The following is a 25,131-nucleotide window of genomic DNA, read 5'->3' on the forward strand; positions in this document are numbered from 1 at the left end:
GTTTTCTTTCACTGAACTTTACTTTAGACATTTGTAAAGTCTTTATTTTCTTGCCTTTTAATTAGCGACTGTCAACTGGTATGCCAGAAGTAGTATAACTTTATATTTAAAATGGCTTGTACCGATTGGGAGTGAATAAACAGTATGTTTCTGAATAGAGAACTCAACTTTTTATAGACTATATGGAAGGAATTAAGTTATTCCTGAATTTGCGAAGCATAGGAGCTGCTTTAGAAGAACAATTGCCATAATCTAAAGTGATGGCTTTATTAATCAAGGAGAAATTAATGTAAAAATTCTATACTGAGGATTAATTTCTTAGATGTAATGCCAAAGAACTGGGTGGCAGGTATGTGTGGTTTTTCAATAGCTTTTGGTCTTCTAAAGTTACTCCAGAAGAGACTGAGTTTATACCTGTCAACTTGGATGTACTGCACAGCGCTTGGAAACTGGCTTATTTTATGCTGAGCAGATCTCGCTGCTGAGCCAAATTGATCTTACAGTGAAACACTTCTTAGGATTCCTAATTCTTGGTTTGATACTTCCTGGTATCTTTTGTTTCAGCCTCACTGAATTTCTTAAATTGCTACCTCTGGAGGTATTTTTCTCTCCAGAATAGCAGTAAACCCAATTTTTGGTTCACATGCTGCCTGTGGAGTACAGTAGAATTTTCTTTTGTTTAAACTTGAGAAACTTCTGAAACTGTTGTTACTAAGAATGTTGTGGATGTGGGTGTGTGTTTGGATGTGCTGCCTTCACTATTCTGTACAATCAGAAGAGCTAGAGAGAGCTCAGGACTGAGTCAAAGGTTAGCATAACGTGTATGAATGTTCCTTCTTTTGCCATAGCTGACCTTCTTCCATAGGTCTGTTGCCTGTTACCGTTCCATGTTCAGTTCTGTTTTGGGTATCTTGAGCATCTCATGCTGACAGTTGAAAACTTAATGATCTAAATGATCGAGCAATTTTCTGCTAAGTAGGTATTAAAAATTTTGTTCAAGAGGACAGCTTCTTAATGGTCTTAACCATTTAAAACATGCATTCCCCAGTAGCTGATTTGCACAGACATCATTAAGATATCCTGCCTACTTTTCTGAAATTATCATGGAACAATGGTGTTAGCACGAAGCCATAACCTTTAATCTGAAATTGCCAAAGTCAGTCCTTGTTAAGGAGCCTTTAAAACAGATACCCTCAAACCACTTCCTCTGAAATCTGACAGGGTTGAGCTTGAGCTTTGTGAATTTAGCTCCAACTGATTGACCAGATATGATGACCAGTGTTGTTGTTTCAGGAGTCTGACCTCTGAATGTCTTGCATCAGTAAATAAGAATGGCTGAATTTTACTGAGGTAATCAGAGACAAATAAAGAAGAGGGGATAGTCATTGAGATAACTTGTGTGTTCTGTTTTGGTATATGGAGGTAAGACTGAATGAGCCAAAAGTCCTGACAAGTTAAAAGTTTAAAGTTAAGGTTCTGTGCGTTGTTGGTCACTTAACAGGCCACGGTTTCTTTTGCTTCACCAATGTTGGCCTTACTGTGTGTGTCAGTGTGGACAAACTTTATCCTGAGCTGAGGTTTAGGAGGATGTGAAAAGGGTTATGTGCCTTCTAGCAAAAGCAAGGCTTCATGGTCAAAAGCTGAAAGGGACTTTGGCATGCACTTGGCATGCATTTAGATAAGTTAGATCTTGGGTGGTTAAGATCTGTGTCAGGATGGATCAGAGATGAGTTTTAAACTCGCGTGGGATTCAACCCATTCTAATATTTAAATCCTGTGGCATATTGTTTTTAAGATTTCGGTTGTGTTGTCTTTTATTTCTATGAAGCATCCCGCATTTCAGGGGCATGACGTTTAAATAATGCAGTACTGATTGCAACTGTATTCTGTTTCTGTCAAGAAGCATAAAATCTTAACTGGAATAACACAATAAAAATATTACAACTGAAGTAGAATACCAAGGGTGAAGAGGGGAAAAGTGTTTTTAGAATGACAGGGATTTTCAAGTCTGGGTAGGAGGAGAGTTAAATACAAAGCATGTTGAAAAAAGAAGTGACAGGATTCCTTTTTTTTCCCTGAGGATGGAGAAAGGTTCTGGTGTTGAAAAAGGAAAGAGTACTACAGTACATGAAATTTGTATCTAACTCTTAGTTCTGTATAGACCAGTGTTATGTAGATACGCCTCTATTTTCAGTTTAACTGGATGTGTGTTCAGGATGTGAACTGATCTTTAGAAGATGCATTGGAAAGTTTTTTTATTATCTCACAGTCTTCCCCCATCTACCTTAACGATGTTATTGCTTCCATTTGAAGGAGTCTAGAGGTGTACAGCTCTGGAAAGTAAAGTCTCTCACAAGCTTTATTTGTGGGTTGATGGTTTTTTTGTGTTTTATTTTCCTTCCACTTCTGCCCTCTCATAAAATGGTTATAGCAGTGGCTGTATTACCAGGGTCTGTTATTTTTAATTCAGTAGTTATTGATTTAAGAAGATAGGGCCTACCAGAGCTTTGGTTTCTGAAGAAAAAGTCATGTAGCTTTACTGCTGTCAGCTCAGTACAGACTATAACTTAGTCTGTGTGTTTTCAATGAGGAAAAAGTAAAAGTGCATTTCTTTGAGAGATGAGATTAATTCCTATTTGAATGTGAAACAGTGGATCATAACACTTCTGAGTTAAATTACTGTAGCTGTTACCTTAGTTGCTGGTGGTTTCAACTGTCAGCACATGTTCTTCAAAAATTCAGGTCAAACCAGAGCAACAACAATAGCATGTTCAACTTAATTCTATGTAATTTTCTACAACTTTCATTTATTGTGCTGTTGACACGTAGCTTATATTGATAGCAGGGCAAGATCTTCGTGTATATGTGGTTGACTAGAAACAAACAAAAAACCCTCAAACTACTTATTTTCTTGATGATGTTAACAAGGAAAGCTTCCTCGTTTTAAAGAAATGAAAGAAACACAAGCCCTAAACACAGTTTGAATTGTTGGAGCTTGAGCTGTCTGCCAAATCTGCGTCTGCTGTTGTCAAGATTGAGTAGCTGGGATGGGACTCTGTTTCTGTTTAATACTCTTTGATTTTTGTTAATGCTTAACTTCAATGACAAGCAGATTTGACATGCCATCAAGGTATTGACCTCCCTCCCCCCAAGCCCTTAACCTGTCTCATCCTCTCAGGTAGAAGATCGGCATTGATTCTTACTTGTCCTTTGTCTGTGAATAAACTCGATAGTTTAAAATTAGAGATTCCAAAAGTGATATATCATGACACATCACAAGGAAGAACTAGAATGTCTGTATATATTTTCAAGAGGGAATATGCTGGAGTAGAGTGTGATCTTCATGGTTTTAGGAGAAAGTGAAAGATGAGTCTAGGAATGTTGATCATTGGTGTTTTCTGGCTAAAATATAACAAGTAAATACTGTATTAAAGTTGGAAGGATGAGCACTTTAAGTTTCTTTCTGAGCAATAATTTATTTTTCATTTAAAAAGCAGCTAACAAATGCTTTATTAGAACTTCTTGTGATTTTGCAAGGACACTTCTGCGCTGTCTTTTGGTGTGTTAACGCAAGCCTTAGAATAGACTTAACTTTAGCAGTTTTAAACAACTGACCTTCAACTTAGATGTTTTTAGCTGGATATAACCTATATTCTATTCAACACTAATGTATGCTTCATTGCACCTTCTAGAGTTTTAAAATGTTGCAGGAGGCCCATGTTGTTACATGCACTTAGGGTGAAATTGTTCTCATTAACTCCTCAACCTTCAAACACAGGTGAAACATTTGTGTAGGAAAGCCTTGTGCTGTTGACAACATCCTTATTTTGTTTTTATATATGAATACAAAAGCAATAATGCTAAAACTAACTTTTTGGGGTATTGTTACACAAGATGTCCATCAGTTGGTTTAATAGGTTGTTTAAAGCTGTCATTTAAGTGAGGAGTTTCAAAGCTAATTTTGTGCCCTATGCCTGTGCTGTGAGGGTCCTGTAGGGACTGGAGACAATACTGAGTGAAGTCATGACAGCATGGTGTTTTGTGAGGACAGACCTGCACGTTGCACTGCTGCTGTTAGGCTGCAAACTGGATCAGGGAAGTGATCTGATATTTGCTTGGGTTTATGTGTTGTAATATGGTGGCAAGGTGAAGATTATTTTTAAGCTATTAGTTCTCAAATTGGTGAAGCATGACCCTTACAAGCAGGCTCTATCAGCGTTACTGACTTCAGGAGTCTGCTTCAACAGAATCTGGGTCATAGTGACATTGAGTCTTTTTTTGAAATCTAGTGACAGTGGCTGCAAGGCCTTTCCATAAAGTCTGATATCTGTTAAATTTGATACAGTTTCTAGTTATGGACAGGTGAAAATTATAGTCAAAACATCAGGAAATTGTTACACAAAATTAAAATGTTGTTTGCTTTATATTACTACTTTAAAAACATGAAAGTAAACTGCAAGATCTTAATTTAAAAAAACTAACTTTTTCAAATTAACAGTTGGCAAAAGGGGAGAAATTGTAGTTAAAATTTAACTACTTGCTTTGTGGTATAAGTAAAAATATAATGTCCAAAGGATATTTACGTATTGAGGCCTTTTGTTTTCTGATGGCTTCATTTTAGTAGTAACTAAGTGGCTGAAGCTAGTATTTGTGTTGACATTCCTAAAATTTTTCTTTTTAAAGAGGAAAAATTGTTATAGTATCTTGTCCTTAATTTGGATTACTGTTTTATATAACTCATCTGAACAACTTTTTTTTTTTTTTTAAAAAAATGTTGTAGTTCATGCATAAAGTTCTAAGATCTATATATGATCAGCTGCTACCAAATTCTTCACTAGGTCATTAAAACATCTTAGGTGAATGAAACAATGTCAAATAATATTCCCAGGTATGTTTACTTGAGGGTTGGCTTTATTTTTTTCCTGCTTTGCTTTTTTTCCTTTTGCTAACAAGCACAGGGACAAATGTGCTAGAACTTGCTGTGTGAGAAATTTTCGCTGCGACTGAGCTTTTGATTTCAAACAAATTATAGTACTTAGAATATTTTACAATGCATTTAACTTTTGTTGGAAAATTCTAGGAGGTTTTGTTAATTCCCAAGTTTAAGTTAAATGTTCTTTTTTAGTACTTGGTCTTTGTGGAAACTAGAATACAACTTCCCTCTTACTCCTTGTTTTTCCACACACAATATGTAGTTAGCCTGAAAAATTGTTTCTTGGTTTGTACAAGAGAAATAGTACATAACAACATGTAAAAATGAAGTATGAACTGATAACAGCAATATACAGGGAAAAGTTCTGCTTGGCAAGAATGGGATTTTGCCATAAGCAGTGAGATGGAATTTTTGACATGGAAGTTTGTCTTTACCTTGGACTTTATAAAAGTTGAAGTAGAACAGACTGATGGTAAAGCTTTTGGCCTAATAGAATGAATTATTGAATTTAAAATATAATTTGATATGAAACAAAACATTGCTGTATAGCTTTGAAAGGGTGCAATCTTATGTAGTAAGAGTATAACATAAATAATGCAGGTGTGACACTTCTACACAAGCATTGCCTTAACTTTCAAATAACGCTTGTTTAATTGTTGGTAAGGCTTTTTGAATAGCTGTTGATACAATAGACATGTTTTCCAAGACGTGTGTTTTGATGAGAGATCATAATGTTTTTGTTGGTCCCTGCAAGTTTGATTAAATAACAAATTGGTTTCAGAAAAGTTTTTCAATATGCTTAAACGTTTTGTCATTTTCAAAAATCAAAGGAATAATATAATTTATAGGCAGGTTATCTATATGTCAATATATAAATAGTATTTAATGCTGCAAATAACCTTCAGAGCTTCTAAAATACAGATTTAAGTAGTGTATTTTTTTAAAAATCTGTGAAGTATATAATGACCAAGACTCAGTGTTTCTCAACTTAAAATTTGGCTACCTGAAATGTTAAAGCACATAATTTTTTTTCTACAATACTGAGTATGCTTAAGAGTTGGTTGTGTGTTTTGGTGTTTCTTTTTTTTTTTTTTTTTTTTTTTTTTAAGGACTACCTGTTAAAACAGCTTTAAACTGATGCTGACGATATGAGCATAGCATGCAGTAATCACTGAATTCAAACACTTGTATGTTACACAAGACCAAGTTTTGTTTTGAAATGCTTAGGATTTACTAGTCTTCAAGTTGAAACTGGTCTGAAAATAAGGCTGTGTTTAAATGTGAACATCACAAAAAATACATGCCCATTATAAAAAAAGTTTCTGATCCAGGATGGTTATCTAGGAAAGTTGTTACTGGTTCTCACACTATGATGATAACTGCTTTTGTGTTTCTGCTGAAGTTCTTTTGCATAGTCTACTTTCTTACAACGTTGAGATAAGGGGGATTGACTTGAGAGTATCATCCTTGTGCTTGAGGTTTGGCTCCATATCCCTATGTGTATCTTTAAAAGTGCAAGGAAAGTTATGTATGAGGGCTTGTTATTGGACCATTTCCTGGTGAACTAGGTCATTGCAGATTTGACCCATTATGGTGGGTTACCTTTATTTTAGGCTTACTTTCCCATTTAGAGAATTACTTAGATGAAGTAAAATGTTATGTTAAGGAAACATGATGTGCAGAGAGTACTGCTTACATCCTTGCTACTCGTGCTAGGCAAAGTCTAGCACAGACTTGGTATTCTCCCCCAGCCCCCTCATGAAGCAAGGCGATACGTAATATTGCCCACAGAGGTAGAGCTGGTGTTGTTTCTCTAACCCTCCTGTACGCTAGCCAGCAGAGAAGTCAGCTTAAAGCTAACTGCGTGATGCTGATGGGCTGAAAATATACTAAAGCCTCCTTACTTGTGAAGGTGAATGTCTTATGTGTGTGAAGTCAGCTGATGTAAAAGATCATGCCTCATAGCAACTTGTAACCCTGCAATCAGTCAGTATTTAGAGTTGGAGAAAGGCAATTCGCTTGTCCTTAACAGATTTAACACAGATTGCTCTGGGATGTAAATGCTAACAGTAGGCTTAACTCTTATTTCCTTAGTATGTGTTTCTTGTCTGTTACTCTGATGTTAAAAAGTAATTTGAAAGTTTTGTTTTGTTTCTGTCAGTAACTTGTATCTAATTGCTTTTATTAGTCCCATTACAACCCAGGGATCACAAACACAGCAACTACAGAAGCATTATGGCATTACCTCACCTATCAGTTTAGCTGCCCCCAAGGAGATTGACTGCATGCTTACCCAGAAATTAATAGAAACCCTAAAACCTTATGGTGTGTTTGAAGAAGAAGAAGAACTGCAACGCAGGTGAGTAAACTCACTCTAGCAGTGGTTGTTTTGCTATCTTCAGGTTTACGTAGTTAAATACTGAACTCCAAGCATGTTTATGTTCTTTCAAATACTTGATTAAAAGACGAGTGAAATATTAAGCTTGATTTCTCTCACCTTAAGAGGACTACCTCAGCATGCAGAAAGAAACTAAGATTACTTTTAAAGTTTGGAGGCTGGCTTGCATTTTTTTTTCCCTCTTTCATAATTGTTTTGTTGTAGAGGCTCCTATACTTTTTTGTCTTTATTAAGCTTTCTAGATTATTTTTTCTCAATACTGATTTTCACTGGTTTTAGATGCATGTGTTTTATGAATTAAGATGTATTTTGAAAGTGAGTAGAATTCTTATACCTGAAAACGTGTGTAGGCCTTGCACGCTTACATTTATTTTCTGAGTTTAAGTCACTTGAACATCCTTAAAGGAAAAAAAATAGCGGAAAGGTTGTAAAAGCAGCTTTGTTTCAGTGTATATGTATAACAAGATCTGTAATTTGATCTGCAGTCTTTCTGACTTAGTGTGTAATGATGATCTTAGACCAAACTGGTAGTATTTTTTAAGTTGGTGACCTATGATTCTGCTGTTTTATCAATAGGATTCTAATTTTGGGAAAATTAAATAACCTGGTAAAGGAATGGATACGCGAAATCAGTGAAAGCAAGGTATGGATGTATTTTACATGGAATTGCTCATACTAATACTACTGTAGGAAGATAACTTCAGAATGTGTTCCCAGTCTAAACAAAGTTAATCTTACATTTGGGGATCAAATTTGATCAAATTAGGAAAACAAACACCACCTTTGTGTAGTTTCTTTTGTTTCCAGGCCACAGCACCCCTTCAGAGTAGAACCTTGTGGAAGAAAGAAACTGATAAATACTGGAAAAAGTTATGATAGTTGTAACAGTAATTTTACGTTGTTTTTTATTCTCCCTAGGCAGAAATATAGCTTGACTTTTTGTCAAAATACATATATATAGTACGGTGTTAACTATATGTTGGTTTGTTTGGATTTGGGGACCAGTGCTAGATCTTAAAATGGACTTCTTGCAATTTTATGATCTATGGTATTTTTCTTCAATATTAATCCCGTAATGTTACTTTTGTAGACTAGTTAAATGATGGAGGTGGTTTTGCCAGTTTGTTTGTCCCATTGCTCCTCTCACACCTTTTTTAATGATGATAGACTTGCAAAAATGTAAAGATGGAAGTGGCACTTTTTAGGGATAAAACCATAATTGTTACGTTGTTTTGCTGTGAGTATGTTTAGGATTGTATTTCTTCTGTACACTTACGTTATGAAGTGGGAATTTATATGTGAATGAGACTGTGGGTAGGAATGGCCTTGCTATGTATGTGCTGATCCTTGAAAACAAAATAGTGAGAGTTTCTTGCTTTGTGCAAGCTTAGGAAGTAAAATTTCTCCAATACACATTGCAAAATAATTCAGTTTTGATTTTGCTTATCTCTTTTGCTGTGTAACCATTAATGTAGGGCTTCAGATTGTAACACTACATCCTGTTACAAAGGGGCAACTGTCTTTGCCCACAGTACTGGGGATTCAAGAGATTTTTGAAGATAGAAATCTAGGAACTTTTTCTAAAAGTACCCGAATAATTGTAAGATAAAACACATATCTCTCCCCAAACCAAGCTTTTGTCTAAAGAATGTAGTATAGGTGTCTCTGAAAGCAATTTAATATGGTATTTTTCTGTTGCTCTAAATTGGAATCCATTGTCAGTTTTGACATCAGTCCACGATACCTGAGTATTAAGCAAAATGTGTTTAATGTCCATAATATTTTAAAGCCGTTGCACCTTAAAGGTAGAACTGCTACATTTTAGATACATGGATGCTACAATTGACAAGCCTGAGGGAGTAATGTGTAATGTTGTTGAAATGTTACAAATGCTTCCAAAGTGGGAAACATACTTTTGTCTTTTATGTAAATAATGGTATTTCTTCAGCAGTAACTACGTGTTAAACAGCATAAATTTTGTGACTTTTAAATACATTGTGTATGTTATAATTTAAGGTAAAATAACTGTTTTTCTTTGCTCTGTTTAGAATCTTCCACAGTCTGTAATAGAAAATGTTGGAGGAAAAATTTTTACTTTTGGATCCTATAGATTAGGGGTTCATACAAAAGGTAACATTGACTTTTATAACACAAAAATTACTTTTAATGAAAAATGTATGTTTGAGCTAATGACATGTCTGTAAATGTCACACTTAAGTTACAAAAAATTGCTGGTTCTTGAGGTGGTATTAGATGATTTTTTTTTTTTTTTTTTTTGGTCAGCCATCTCCAAGCTTTTTCTAAATGGAAAAAAAAGTGTTCCTATTTTATGTTTTTCTCATGGGTTGGCAAACAGGGGAAAAAAAAGTTGGAAATATTTAAAAATAGAGAGTTTTATACTTCAGTGTCCATTGTTAGTTCAAAATTATTACAAGTGTTCCACAACTGCAAGAAGAATGTATGTATGTTTTTGTTGTGCTTAGTGGCCATGAACTTGTAAAAAACTTTTTTTTTTTTCTCTTCCATTTAGTTTCATTCAGTAATCCCAAAGAAAATCCATTCTGTGGGAAGAGAAACTAAATTTTCCTGTTTGGTTTGAAACAAATGTTTGTCCACTTCTGGCACTTCATGTGTGAAGTGTGAATAACTCACTGTGTGCTAATAAACAATTTCAGGTGCTGATATTGATGCCCTGTGTGTTGCACCAAGACATGTTGAAAGAAGTGATTTTTTCACGTCGTTTTATGAAAAACTGAAACAACAAGAAGAAGTGAGAGATCTGAGGGTATGTGAACTGCCTGACACAACTAGCTGAACTGATGATGATGAAAAGTAAATAGTGAAAGATAATGCATTAAATAAGTAAACATGACTTGATTATTAAAGGTTGCAGTGAATTTTTAGCTAACCTGCAGTAAAGCCTTTCATCATCGTTCAGATAAACAGAGATTCTTCCGAATTTTCTCTGTTCCTACTTAAGAATGATGCTCATTTAAAATCTAGATGGCAGGATGGTATCCTAGTATGTGTAATACTGTATGCACCGAAAGAACTGCTTTGAATGCTTTATTATCTGAACGCTTCTATTAGTCCTTAAATCCATGTGCTAAAATGAAGAGGTTTCTGATTTTCTGATTAACTTTGCTATAAACTATTTAACTCCAGCTGATGTAGTTGTTTTAGCAGGAAGGTAGATCAATGTATACTATTCAGCATAGCTCTACAATAATGCAAATAAACTTTAGGTCAGGGTGTCATAACACTTTTAAATCATTCCGTAAGTAAGGTTAAGTGCAGAAAATAATGTTGTCTCCTCTTATTAAGAACTAGAAAATTGAAGTGTGTTTAGCCTCTGACAATTCCCAAGACTTCTTTTTTGGGGTTATGCAGTGTTGTTTGCTTTTCCAAAAGCCGTGCTCTGTACATCTGCACTTAGTTCAGATGCTCTATTCAGGAAAGTGATATTCCTGGCTGACTGCAGAGCAGACATCAAGTTACCCAGTTCCATTGTGGATACTGTTTGTCAAAGTACGTTATTAATGAGGACATTTTGAAAGGATGCTTGAGCTCTGGACACTGGTGACTTGCGACTGGTTTAGGTGAAGTTAGACTGCATCGTTACACAGGTGCATCCTTGTAATTTCTCATAAAATACTGACTGCAGAAGCAACAGAATTAAAGAGAAGAGGCCTTTTAGAGCAAGATTCCCTATAGGTTGGCCTTAGAATGCTTAAGGGATGCTGTGAGGAGTAAAAGATGCTTGATCAATATCCTTCATGTAGTGAGAAGAGAATTGGACCTTGAGGTAATGTCGTCAGAGATGGTTGGTATGAGTTTGGGTTGTAGTTAACATCCAGATGACTGTAGCATGGAGTAGATCACTGCTTACTGCTTAAATCCTCAATGGTGTAGAAAGTAATTGCTGACAAAAGTTGACCTGGAAAGAGAAGCATCTGTATAAATAGCATTTTATTATGATTGTGTAGGCCTGCTAACTATTGTTTGTAAAGGTTTTTCTATACTGAAAATAAAATACAACTTTTTTCTCCCCAGGCTGTTGAAGAAGCTTTTGTCCCAGTTATTAAACTTTGTTTTGATGGAATAGAGGTAAAGACTATATTTTGTTTTATTTTGGTAGAACATGGTTAAAGCAATATTTTGAAGATCTCCATAACTCTTGTAGTATTCATTAATATGAATGCTAATAAAGTGACTCTGAATTCATAACCAGGTCCTTGACAGAAGTCCTCATTTGTGTAATTTAACTTGGTATTTAAAGCTGAAACAAGTCTGTCTTCATGTGTTTAAACCTGCGTGTAGAATTATCTTCCCGTTCTTTAAGTACTGCTATGCACTTGTACTGACCTGTAGAGTACCAGCATTGGCATTATTAAGATGTGACATTTAATATAAATGATACACGTAAATAATGTGGCTTTGGTAATTTTTTGGCTGCTAATCGTGAACTGCCCAAACTTTACATTCAGATTTGCTTCAGCACTTTATACTATAGGAAGCTGTGTCATCTTTGGTCGGTTCTCAAAAAGGTACCTCTGACAGCAAATGGGGTATAGGCCTTGTGCTGATCCCTTCAGACACGTGTGAACACGTGACCAAAGCAATGGTTTTGGTGCCTTCAGCCTCATGGATCAGCTATCTTGAAGCTTAACTTGCTTAAATTGATTTTTAATATGTTGTGAGAAGTTCCTGAGAAAACAGGAACACTGCTTTCAGAAGGTGCTATGTTAATTTTTCTCAGACTGTTTTATAGTCAAGTTGTCATCTTTCTTTGACAAGACAAAAACGTCTGAACTGTTCATACAAGCAGTTCATCAGACTTGTAGTTGGATTATATCAAACAGCAACTAGTGGGTATGGGAAGGCTCCTTCACAGTGGGTGAAGAATTCCCATGCTAATCTTCTGACACATGACACGGTTTGAAGAACTATATTATTGTGAGACTGGACAGGTCTGTCTGCCCCAGTCTGAGTTAAATCTCTGCCTTGCAATTAGAATGGTCATTAGTTAGGATACTGGCAATTTTTGAGTGTCAGAAAGATGATCCACCTCCTTTGCACTTCTATGTTCAGCTTTACTTGCTTGTATTTTCACTGATGTTTGTGTCAGTTGACGCTTATTTTTTTTTTTCTCCAGATGAGAGAGATGTAGAGAAATGTGATACTATGCAGTGATTTCACATCTGTGTCAGCCATTTTATTACTGCCTGTATACAGTTGCATATTAGGAACGTTTTTCTGGAGAACTTGTTTTCTGTTTACATAGCCTGGATATTAATTTGAAATGTTGAATCTTGCCATTGGCACCTTCTGGCTAGTCTGGTTTTTGTATGGTTTATTCATTTACATTTGAAGCCAGTGTTGTCTCTCTTGTTTAAAAAGGAAATTGAAAATGCAAGCTTAAGCAGGGAAAGAAAAGGATTATCTGCTAGAAGAGTAGTAGTATCTTGCTCCAATATAGTAGTAATCTGATGGACTCTTGATGGTTTAGGTTTATGGCTGAGGCTTAACCCATGTTGCTGGCAGTGCATGCAAGTTCTCTAGTCATGAACACCAAGTTATCATAAACATCTTTTTATACATATATACAGGTGTCATTAGAACAGTTTCTGATGACTGAATTTGTGCCCAGTATGTTACCAGAAGATTCTAATTTTCCTTTTCCTAATCCAGGCAGAAGGTATTCTTCCTGTAAAGGAAACCTTAGAATTGAGGAAAAGGACTTTAACTGACAGGATCACCAAAAAAGTGAACTTGAAGTTTCTGCCAATACTAGTTATTAGATATACATTGGGTGTTCTTGCTTAAAATAATAAGTGTCTTGATTTTTTTTAGTGCTTCCTGTAGAAAACTGATTCCTTGCTCACCTCCAAAAAAAGTTACATAGGACTTGAAAAAGTTATGTTGGATTTGAAAAAGCTTTTTATTGTCAATGGATTTGTATCTTTGGAGGTGAAAGACCTTGTAGAGATCAGGACAGAACTGCAAGCTAAAGTTAGTTTTGAACTTGTTTTACATTGAAAAGTAGTCCTTTTGACTTAATCGGAAACTTCTGCTTGTAGTACAGAATGTTAAGATTTGCTGTTAAAGACTTGAAAATCAGAGGCACACTGAATTCTTTAGAAATTAGTTTCTTTGGAGAAGTGCTTCATAGTTTAAAATGGATGCTGAGTTTTAAGCATCTATGAAAAGTTCTTAATTTTAAGGTATCTTCGGCTTAATTTGGTCTGAAATAATTTTACCGTAACCAAGTCAGTTTTGTTGTTGGTACAGTAGCACTAGGTATTTAATTGTCTTGTAGATGACATGGTAGCAGTTCAGGATGACTAAAAGCCTCATCTGGTACAGGGGGCTTGTTGCCTAGCAGGCCAGTTGCTGATACACACTTTATATTCTCAGCATGCTGGCTGACTGATACCTGATATAAGACTGGCAGGGCAAACTGACTTCCTTACTCAAATGTCCTTGCTGTGTGTGGGACAATGTAAAACTAATTCAGTGCCAAACAGTATCTTAGATATTTTTGACTTGGAAAAGCTGTTATGATTGATTATTGCAGAAGTAATAGCAAAGAAATTTTTAATTCCAAAATTTATACAAATTTGTACACTTCCTCAGTAGCTTGCTGGATTTTCAGATCTTCGTCTTTTCTGTAATCAGATGTGTAGACTTTTCATAGATGCTGGTCCTATACAGAGGCAGCCAGTTGCATGTGTGCTTTGCTGGATGGGGAAGGTCTATTTTTTCTGTAATTTGGTGACAATTTTGAATATTTATGTTAAAACTTGGTTATGTTGTCACAAATTGTTTTCATGTAGTAGAGTTTTGTATTCTAGACCTAGAAGTGGTGCTTATCCCTGAAAGCTGTTTACTTACATTGACAGTCAGCATAGTTTTTGTGTGTGTACTGGTGCTGTATTGTTTTTAATGTGTGTTTTTTCACTTTGAAAAAGGAGTCGTAAGATAGAGGAAGCATCTAAAAGCGTTTCAGTTAATGTCTGTGAAGGACGTCAGTCCACACTGTTGAACGAGATTCTTTGTAATAGGAATTTTATTCTTAGTATACTTGATACCATGGGTTTCAAAATTGGTTCTACAGAAGAAAGAACAGTTTTCTAATGTCTTATCTCTGTTTCTTTTAAGATTGATATTTTGTTTGCAAGATTAGCACTGCAAACTATTCCTGAGGACTTAGACCTACGAGACGATAGCCTACTTAAAAATTTAGACATTAGATGCATACGAAGTCTTAATGGTACGTATATAAAATTTTGCACATGAACTTCTTATATAATCTAATAAATCTTGGCGAGTGTTTGATACAGTAGTTCAGTTGTGGACTTGACTGAAAATACAGCAACTGCATATGTGTCAGTGAAGTCATAGCCAGGTTCATATAACTTTTTGGAGAGAAATGTTTCTTTTTGGCTAGACTTTTGTAATTATTTTTTTTTATTTTATTTGGGAAGTAAATGATGCTGTCAAGAAATTAATGGGACTTGCAAGAATTTTGTGTGGAGCATTGTCTGTTTCTATAAAAACATGTACCTGTTTTTTTCAACTTGTGAGTTTTAATATGCAGAAAATTACTTGATATATTTGGGTTATCAAAAAATTGACGGTTTGAGGTCAGGTCTCTAGTAGTGTACCACCTTTGGTAAGCCTTAACTTTTGTGTCATACCACAGCTTGAACTTTTTACGTACAGGATGGTAGGGGCCTCAGCCTGTGTGCAGCTTGGCAGGGAATAGGAGCATGTGAGAGATCATTGATTTTTATTAAGAGCTGAAAATGTGATAATTTGATATTACCACAGCAACTTCCACCGTTTTGTGAAAAATCACATTTGTTCAGTCTTTGGAATCCATACTTCCCTCTTATTTCTTTGAAAGGAACTCCTAGATTTAGATAATACTATTTTCTTGCAATCAGCTCTCTGCAACTACTTAATAACAATTAAGAACTACTTATTCTTGAGGTAAAACAGACAAAACCCCAAGCATTTAATATTGTTACCTGAAATGTTACTCTTAAGCCTGAAAATACCCTGTCAAAGTAATGATACAACTCATATTTTAAAAAACTGTTCTCTTTAGCCTATTCTTATAAATTCAAACAAAGCTTTGACCTATGTCGTCTTGATTTTCTGTAGGCCTGTGAAGACTCGTGCTGTTTTAATTTTTTCTGCATGTTCTGTGGTACAGTGCATGTAACCCCATAACAGCAGAACTTAAAACTTGTTTCTTAAAGACTTGTACAGTCCATTAATAAAGAAAATCAAGTAGTAGTCTAAAACTGCAACTATGCATGCATGAATTGTCTGAGTGCTGCTGTAAAATGGTAAAAAAGAAGAAAGCTTAGATTTTTTTATTCAAACCAAAAGCCATCAAAATATAAATTAATAAATTTTGGAGGCAGCAAGTGTAATGGATTCCTTCCTTTGACAGGTTGCCGGGTAACCGATGAAATTCTGCATCTAGTACCAAACATTGACAACTTCAGGTTAACACTGAGAGCTATCAAACTCTGGGCAAAACGTAAGCAGATTTTTTCCAAAATATTCAAAGTTTTCATTAACCTCCTGCAGTTACTGATAACAGTCTCCTTTTGTCTCTTTCTTTCTCAATCCACAGGCCACAACATCTATTCCAATATACTAGGTTTCCTTGGCGGTGTTTCCTGGGCTATGTTAGTAGCAAGAACCTGCCAGCTTTATCCAAATGCAATAGCATCAACTCTTGTACATAAATTTTTCTTGGTATTTTCTAAATGGTATGTTGGGTTTTTTATTTAGATTACACTAAAATAAAATTGTTTGTAGACACTAAATTTTAGTCCTGTTTTTATGGTATCATTTTCAGCTGTTACCAGATTAAAGTGCTAGTAATAAACACTGTTATTACTGCCAGAAAATTGTTAGCTTGAGCTGAGTTTTTCAAGAAGTTGTTCAACATGTCTTGTACTTAAAGTATTGAAAAAAAAAAAAAAGCCCAATTTTTAATTCATGTTTTCTGAAGTACTTGTTACAATTCAACACTACTCTTCAGGTGAAATACTTACATAGTGCAAAACAAGAGCAGACACCCCGAAAGTTAGTCTTTTAAGTTTCAGATATTGGGATGATGGGAAATGGAAGTATGTCAGAAACTGATTTAGGCACACAGCCTAAATGCAGTTTAGGAGAACCGGTGGCAAAAGTGTGGTTTTTAATCTTGTCAGTGTGGAGAGTTAGGTGATTTGGAATTACAAATGGTTTCATACTGCTGAGCTGGTTACCTCAGAAAGATAATTTGAGTAAGTCTGATGGGAACAATGGGAATGTTCCAAGTAAATTTAGAATGAATGGAACCAAAGAGTACTTTGCAGATTACAAATGAATATACTTTTTCTTGGAAGAGGATGCCTGGATGCCTATATTCTTCATGAGACATTGACAAATGTTAAAAATTATTTTCCCAAATTTGTGCTTTATTTCAGCAATAGTGTCTTTCCTTCCTAATGTGAAGATAATTTCCACAGTTTCACTGTCTTGAATCCATAGGCTTTATGGCCTCTTTGAGGTACCTAGTGCTTAGTAATATCTTGCCACACTAAGCTAATAGAGGAAAATTGGTTGCAAACTCTGTTTAATGTGTTCCTTATAGTGCTTTTCATTTTATATGTGCATAGCATAGGAGCATTAATGTCCAAATACCAAGAGATTAACTGACTTCTTTTCATAGGAAGCTAACTTCACTCATGGGAATAGAGACAACTTGAACAGAAGTGCTATTTATTTTTTTTAATACATGTGCTTTGTACCAAATTTATAATGCTGTAATCACACTGGCTGTTTCTTCTGTAGTTTGTCCATGAAACAGCTATTTTGAAGTTGGACACAATGTCATTCTTCATAGTTGATAGCTTTGTTTCAAGAAAAATTTAGAGGAGTTTAGTTATCTAAACTAGTGGTTATAAAGCTCCAAGGCTACAGAAAATTCATTGTTCTGATGCCCTGGAAAAGCTAATTACAACTGCACTGTAGATCAGCAATACAGCTTATTTAACCCCAGTTTGACCAGCTTAATTGTGACAAAATTATGCTTTACTGTGGGATCAGAGCTAAGAAGGATCATATTCAAAAGTATTGTTTGTTGAACATTCATGGTTCATGGTTGCATCCAATAGTCTTATTCAGTGCTACAATCTTTTTGAACAGGGAATGGCCAAATCCAGTGCTATTGAAACAGCCAGAAGAATGCAATCTTAATTTGCCTGTATGGGACCCAAGGGTTAGTGTATTATTTTTTCCCCTATTAGTCACACTGTACAATAAATTCAGTTGCTTAAAAAATCCTAGGTGAACTTCATTTTGGGTTTATTAAACATAGTATTTTGGTGTTATGTCTTCTGTATATGTAACTTCTGGTTCTCCAGAGTATGGAACAAAGTTGACTTGTCTAAACTGACCGCTTGAAGCACACTTGCTGAATGATGTACTTTTTACTCCTAGCTTTTCCAGTATGTGATCTTAATAGTCATTCAGTGTAATTAGATATAAGTCTTAAAAGTGATAGGTTTTTGAAAAACTGCTTATCTTAAAAGCATTTGCTTCTGACTTAAAGCCTGTTGCTTCAGCAAGCATATTGAATTCACTTAATGCAGCTGCATAGGTTCGGTTCCACATAATCATAGTAATTTGTGTTTTCATCTTGGACCAAAGAAGATCATAACTGGAAGTGTTTTAAGGTTTTTTTTGTATAGTATTTATAATATTTGGTCTCATCTTTGTAGCGCTTATATTGGGGACACTGGACATGTAATGTCCTTCAGGCAGTCAATAAAACAGATTGCAGCAGATGCACAGTTCACATGCTGAGGTTTCAGTAGGGTGTAGTGTGAATGTGTTCAGTGCTGCTTTGTCTGTTGTAGAATAGGTGGTGTTCAACTCATCTGTTTTTGGTGACTAATGTAAGCACCAGAGGTTGAGTTGTATGCCCTTTTATGCTTCAAATCTGTTTTTCTGGTTAACACAAGTCCACATTTAAATAATGTGATACAGTTGAAAAAAATGTTCTTGAGTCTTATTGTTATTCTTAGGACAGGGGGCTTGAGGTCAGTGTGTGATGGGAACTGTTTGTGTTGTAGTAGCTAAACAAAGCAAGTTAAAGACAGGAGTTTAATTTACTATCCACAAAATTGCTACCGTAAAGCTATTTTTAAATATACTGTGTGGTTTTGTCCCTTCATTTTTGTTTCCCTGTGTGCTGATTAATAAAAGATAATGCTAATGCAAGTGATGCTTCTGGCAGGTTGCCTAGAGCCTCTTGTCTTAAGATGGCCCTATATTTTTAGTAATGGTACAGAAATAAAATATAAAATATTTTTCACAAAATCTGAAGACAGTAATTCTTCCGAAGGTGCTCATGTGGTGATAAGGTATCCTTTGTTCTGATGTGATCACAAGGTAATCTCCATAAAAGAGAGAAATTGTTCTGTTCAGTTGGTATTTCTGGACTTGGAAATAGCTGCAATTTGATCTTGATGTGCTGACAGGTTATAGCCTTCCCACTTCACTGTGGTTCAGAATGATCTGTTGTGAAAGCATTGGTTTTTTTGGTAAACTTTCTCTGAACTGTTAGTAAATCTACTTGGTCTGCAAACTAAGGTCTCTTAGAATTTAAGACTCTATTGTAGTAAAAGGAGAAATCCAAATTTGTTAACTCATGTGTATGCTTGAAGAAAACTGATTGGCTGTTGTTATATATAGGTAAACCCCAGTGATAGGTACCATCTTATGCCTATAATTACACCAGCATACCCACAGCAGAACTCTACCTACAATGTGTCCGTTTCCACACGGATGGTCATGGTTGAGGAATTTAAACAAGGTAAGTATTATCTCATGCTCTCTATATAAATGTTTTCAAATTGATTTAAAATAGTTCAGTTGTGGATACGCTTTGTGAAGGGGGAGGTGGGGGTATGTTAAATAGCTTCTTGACATGAGAGACTTCAAGTTCCAAATTCAGTAGAGACTTCTGTGGATCTGTCCTTCACTCTTAGAAACCGAGGGCAATTAATTAGCATGCCTTTTGCTCTAAAAACTATAATTAAATGTAGAGAATATTTTTGGTTTTTTTTTTTAATTTAGTGGCTTTAGATTGTGTCATGAGACATAGGAGAGTAGTGTAGTAATCCCACTCAATGGCCATTTCTAGGCCTAATCTAAGACAAACTTGCTCGAAGACGAGTCCTCTAGGCTTATCCTAGTAACCTACATGGATAATTAATTACAGTGGGTAAAAGGTTATCAAAACAAGGAGTAAACTCACTGCAGAGAGCACATACCAGTAACTCTCTCAGGCAGAGCAGTAGCTTATTGTCTCACTGTTTCTTTGCCTTGTACAATTTATTGCACAAGAGATAATTCAAGTACTGTAAGGAAGATCTCTATCTTTAGACTGAGTAGTTCCAGTGGCATACAGGAAAGGCTAAACTAAGCTGTTACCCTTCAAGGCAAAAGTATGTGGAATCATCAGTCTGATAAGTTAACGTACATTTCTAAATGTATTTTATTGAGATTCTTCTTTAATATAATTTTTAAAACTAATGACCACTTAAGGTGTGACTGGAATATAAGATTTGGTGATAAATTCCTGTGAGTTTGAAGGGGGGAAGTAATTTGTAGTAACCTTTGCTAAGTTTATAAGCTATTTTTACTCTGGGTGCTAAACTGTATTTTATAAAAAAAAGTTTAAGTGTTTTTTTTATAATTTAGGTCTTGCTATCACAGATGAAATTTTGCTGAGTAAGGCAGAGTGGTCCAAACTTTTTGAAGCTCCAAACTTCTTTCAAAAGTACAAGTATGTATTTTATGGCATGGCAGAATACTTCTAAGTTTTATCAGTTACTATCTAATGATGCTTTACAGCACAGAGTCTTAAATATACATACTTCCATTAAGGGTTCTTTTTGGATTTTTCAGTAGAGGGGGGGAGTGAATGCACTATTGTCCTTTCTCTTAGAAAATGAATAATTTCCTCAGATTATGGGTTGGTTGTTTTTTTTGGTTAGTCCCTGACCAGTTATTTAGAATGTCACCAGTTAACTAAACAATTGGTATGCTAACAATGAAGTTGAAGACCTATCAGCTGGGTTGACTTAACAGAAATGTTCTTTAGTGGTGTCAGTAAGAATTCTAAAAATGGGTCTTGCCTCCCAGGAAACAAGATATTAAAAGAACTAATTCTGAAGGTCAATATTTAAGATGAATACATACTTGAGACTGTGTGTTTTCTTCTGTCAATATAGTCAACAGTTCACTCTGGTAATAAAAGATATTTTTGCCATTGTGTTGACTAACTGCCAGATGTACTAGTTATTACTAAGAGTTTTTTCATTAAAGCTTAAGGCTTTTGGCTCTTTATTAATACTCTCACACCTAGCTTCTCTAATTTTGTAATGTCTCTAAGGGAAGTACTGAAGTTCACACATCATATATTTAGGGTTTTTAGTAATATGCTTGTGGGGCAGAAGCTTGTCAAATGTATATGGACTTGCTGAAAGTTGTATTTTTATAATAAATATGGATTATTAAAATACGGACTACATCTTCTTTGCCCTCAGTTGAAATTGGAGACCCATTTTTCTTGAATCAAGATCAAATATATTTTACACTTGTTTGTGTGTTGGGTGGTTGGTTATGTACTAATCTAAGCAAGATTGAAATATACAGTTCCCCCATTAAAAGAGACTGATGACCTTCATAATGTGTCTGTGTTTTGTTTCTATACCTTTTGCATGATAAAAGATTTAAACTATTTCGATGGTTTTTGTTGTACCTTGGAAATTAAGTTTGAAAACACTTTAGAGCACTAAAATTATATTTTTTTTTTTTAAAGTTAAAAATGGGCTGCAGACAAATCAGTTTCTGCTCAAGAGGCTTGTACATATTCTTTGTTTCTTTCAAAACTAGGAAAAAATAGGAAACATTAAATGTCATTTGCTGGCTTTAGCCATTTTGTCACTTTTAGCGATAAAAGCTGCTCTTGCCAACATGCGCTGTCCAGACCTTGTCCCAAATGTCTTTATTTATTTTTCTTGTGGAATAATATTATGGAGCCTGCTTTAATTTAAATTACTCAGTATTTTTTCTGTTTTAACTAGTAAGTTAATTTAAAGCTTTGATTAGTAACCTTTACAAAATAAAATCAGTATATGCAGTCAGTGTGCCATAAATGTGGCTGTTGGTGAAATCTCCATCTGAAAGCTCCATGTTTCCAAGTTTTCTTTTTTTTTTTTTTTTTTTTTTTTTTTCCCCTCCTGTCTTCACCATCTCCTGTTTAAATTTGTAGATGCCTTGATTCGTTACTGTTGAAATTCAAAGCAGTATGTAGTGTCCTGCCAGCTAAGGGAAGATCCAATTCTTGCTGAGACATCTAAAACCCATTTCTTTTCTTCTCTTCTCAGAAAGCATAGCTTTAGTAATCTATCCCTCTCAATGACACTTAGTTGTTCAACATCTATGTTGATTGTAAGCCCCTTTGACTTGTTAGCTGTGTTTTAAAATAAACAAATTTCAATGATGTGTGACTAAGGAAATCTGAAGGCTACTGTGTACTTGCATGGCAGAAGCAGATTAGAAATTGGGATAATGGGGAAATGTGTATTTATTTTTGCTATTTAAACATCAACAGTTACTTGGAGCTTAGGGAGTTACAACATGGGATATCTGCCCTTCATGTAGGTTAAATTTTTCAGATGGGGGAAGCAACAAAGAACATACACTTGCTGAATATGGTGTTTTACAGGGAAATGGCAAGAATAATTTCGAATGGATATAACATGAGTATGATGTGTTATGAGAGAATGAGCTTAAAATCAAGAGGGAACTTTGATGAAGGAAGATAACACTCATTTAATGAGCTCTAGCCTATTGTTTCTCTGTTATAAAGACAGATATCCTGTTAAATAAGTAGAATATAAATGTACCTTTTACAAAGGTGCTTTGAATACTTGCCTTGATAGGACTTTATTTAAAGCACGGGATAATTTAAAGTGTAAATCCTGGACATTTTAACATAGAAAAATTAAGATGAACATGTTCAGGTGTTCTCATTTTTTTTTTTTTTTTTCAGAAAGTAGCATGACTCTTAAAAATAGTTTTAGGGTTTTTTTTGTAGGTGCAGGTATTAATGGTGTAAGACAATTCCATAATATCTACATTAGGTTATCTTGATGAAAACATAATGCTGATAGGGAGGCAGTGAGAGGGAAACGGCACCAGTTTTTTAAAAAAATCTCAAATCAACCAAACAAAAAACCCCAAGCAAAAAATAGACCAAACAAATATACTTCAGAATAATACCCTGCATCTAAAAATCACCATTGAGAGGTAGAACCTTAACTTCATTTTTTTTTTTCTATTTATCATGAAGTAATGTATACTTCCGAATTAGACATACTTTTGTGATAAAATTATGAAGAATGTATAACAAATCTTGTCTTTGTAAAATTTAGCAGTGAGACCTTGAACTCTAAGTGTGTCTTAATTTTTAACAACTTGTACTATTTAAGTTTTACTGAAAATGACAGTAGTGGATTTCTAGTGATTAACTCCCTCTCAATACTGTTTAACTGCAGGGTGAGATAGCATCTTTTTTTCTTTCAGCTAGCACTACCTAAACAAAAAAAACCCAGCTAATCATTATGCTTATTTTAATGAATAAGTCTTAGTGTTTTGTTTTTTGTTGTTTTTTCCCCCTAGGTGCTTATCAGCTACTTGAGTAATATAGACATAGCCACATTCTTTTCTTTTAATATTCTGAAGTTTCTTTCAAAGAGCTGCTTTTTTTAATAAGCAACTGGAAAATTAGTTTCTTCAAATACTTAGAGATTAGTCTCCGCCAATACATGGTTAAAACAACAAAAAGCTTAAGTTGTCTTTCCTACTAAATAAAACACTCTGTGAATGTGTGTGGTATGTAGGAATCTTATGGATGATTGTTGCATATCTAATGCTCCTTAGACAAAATAGAAATTAGTAACTTCTCAGACAGAGGTTGAGTTAAAAGACCTTTTTTTTTTTTTTTTTTTTTTAAAGGAATATAAATGGTTGAGTTGTGGTATCCTGCAAGTAACTTATTAAAAATGAGGATTTCAATAAGATAATAAGAAAAAGTCTAACATTTTTGTATGAAGCAGTAATACTGCCAAAATGGGGGAAAAAGAAAACGGACAAAATGTCTTATTCAGAAGGGGAAAGAACTTTCTCCAAAAAAAGTCCTCGTGCTTCATTGACATTCTCTTGCTGAATTTGAAGGACTGTAGTATTTAGTATGCTTTTTCTCTTGCTACCTAAAGTGAAGAACAGAAACATGTAGTTACTGTTTTTGATCTGTTGATTTTGATTTACCATTTGAAGGCCTGTAACATCAGATGACTATTTTTGCACTGTAATTTTTCATCATCTTTGACCTCTTGTTCCTTTCTATGAGGTATATATACTGGGGTCTAATTCCTCATATTACTGCTGTTCTTGAAATCCTGCTCTGAAGATCCCTAAATATACCGTGTCAGTATAGAGTAATGCCAAGTTGGATGACCTAAGATGTTACACTAGACTTCCCCGCTAAACTTGTGAAACACCTGACTGTAGACATGTAAGGTTGTCACCTGCCTCATTATGAACTGAAGTTAAAAGTAATCATCTCCCATTCCACTGTCCTTGGGCTGCTTTGTTTAAAATTCCATTCTTGCTTTGTGTATTGTTTCTTTTTGAAATTTACTTACAGTAGGTATACAGTGATTATCCTGGAATATAGAGAGTTTAAGAATTGCCATCAGAGGAAACATTCCTTGTGAAGTTTCAGATAAGTGTCTTCAGACAATTCTAAAATTCAGACATAAAATTTTAAACCACATTTGATTAGTGGTATTTTTGACTTAGAGCAAATATATATATTCTAACCACTCTTCTAACTATTCAGAAATACTGTTGTGACTAAGACAACTGACATGTATAGATGGTTGCGAACAACTGTTTTTACTTGCAAGGAATCTCTAGTAGTCAGTTAAATTGTTGATCTCATTTGGTATTGAAGTATCTTGTACTGTTTTTCAGCTAGTGCTATATTCCTAGCCTTTTATTAAGGTTACTGGTATTAAAGTGTAGTTGGAAGTGTTGCTAAAATCCGATATATTTCAAGAAATCCATTAGTCACATGCTTGGGGGATGTGTAACCCCTTTGTTTCCTTAACAATGCTTAATTTTATTATAGGATATATACTTAAACCTATAGTTTGCAATGTAGAATTTACTGCAGAGTTTTAATGTTAAGGTTTGAATGTAGTTTTAGAAGTATAAATAGAATAGCATATTGTCTTTATCTCCAAAGGCATTATATTGTACTTCTAGCAAGCGCACCGACAGAAAAACAGCGACTAGAATGGTGAGTATAATGCTTGCTGTTTAAAAGAAAAACAAAAACAATCAGACAAAACTTAAAACCTGTCAGCAGTGGATGCAAGGGAATATCTAATGTATATAGTATGTTTTCAATGGAACGAAGTAGAGCTTCAGTGTTTCAAAATTAAATGGATGAAGATGATACGCTTTTGAAAAACAGTTAAAAGTGAAGAAGCAGAGAGTGAAGGCTATTGCTTGAAATTTACAGTCCTGTCAGGTTCATTTCACAAATCTTACTTTCTTAAACCTTACCCACTTCTTTTAAGAAACAGTTTGTGGAGGTATGTTTTCAATCTCTTGAAATACTGTTTCTCTGAACAAAAATCCCTCTTTC

The 25,131-nt window shown here is 34.8% G+C and overlaps 1 protein-coding gene across 1 annotated transcript in view; it reads left to right on the forward strand.

Annotated features, from left to right (window-relative positions):
- Positions 1 to 7,121: 7,121 nt before the first annotated feature.
- The window catches only part of PAPOLA (poly(A) polymerase alpha), a gene marked incomplete at its 5' end in the record, with an annotated part of 33,250 nt that continues 15,240 nt past the window's right edge, over positions 7,122 to 25,131 (forward strand). The window contains 12 exons of the mRNA XM_008944758.1: positions 7,122 to 7,292; positions 7,908 to 7,974; positions 9,380 to 9,461; positions 10,007 to 10,116; positions 11,385 to 11,438; positions 14,493 to 14,604; positions 15,796 to 15,885; positions 15,982 to 16,120; positions 17,547 to 17,619; positions 19,098 to 19,218; positions 20,109 to 20,193; positions 24,727 to 24,780. Of these exons, the coding sequence (XP_008943006.1) occupies positions 7,122 to 7,292; positions 7,908 to 7,974; positions 9,380 to 9,461; positions 10,007 to 10,116; positions 11,385 to 11,438; positions 14,493 to 14,604; positions 15,796 to 15,885; positions 15,982 to 16,120; positions 17,547 to 17,619; positions 19,098 to 19,218; positions 20,109 to 20,193; positions 24,727 to 24,780 (1,158 nt within the window). The remainder of the gene's footprint in view (positions 7,293 to 7,907; positions 7,975 to 9,379; positions 9,462 to 10,006; positions 10,117 to 11,384; positions 11,439 to 14,492; positions 14,605 to 15,795; positions 15,886 to 15,981; positions 16,121 to 17,546; positions 17,620 to 19,097; positions 19,219 to 20,108; positions 20,194 to 24,726; positions 24,781 to 25,131) is intronic.

This window comes from Merops nubicus, unplaced genomic scaffold (genome assembly GCF_000691845.1).
Source record: "Merops nubicus isolate BGI_N331 unplaced genomic scaffold, ASM69184v1 scaffold2120, whole genome shotgun sequence".
In the NCBI taxonomy this organism is placed as follows: domain Eukaryota; kingdom Metazoa; phylum Chordata; class Aves; order Coraciiformes; family Meropidae; genus Merops; species Merops nubicus.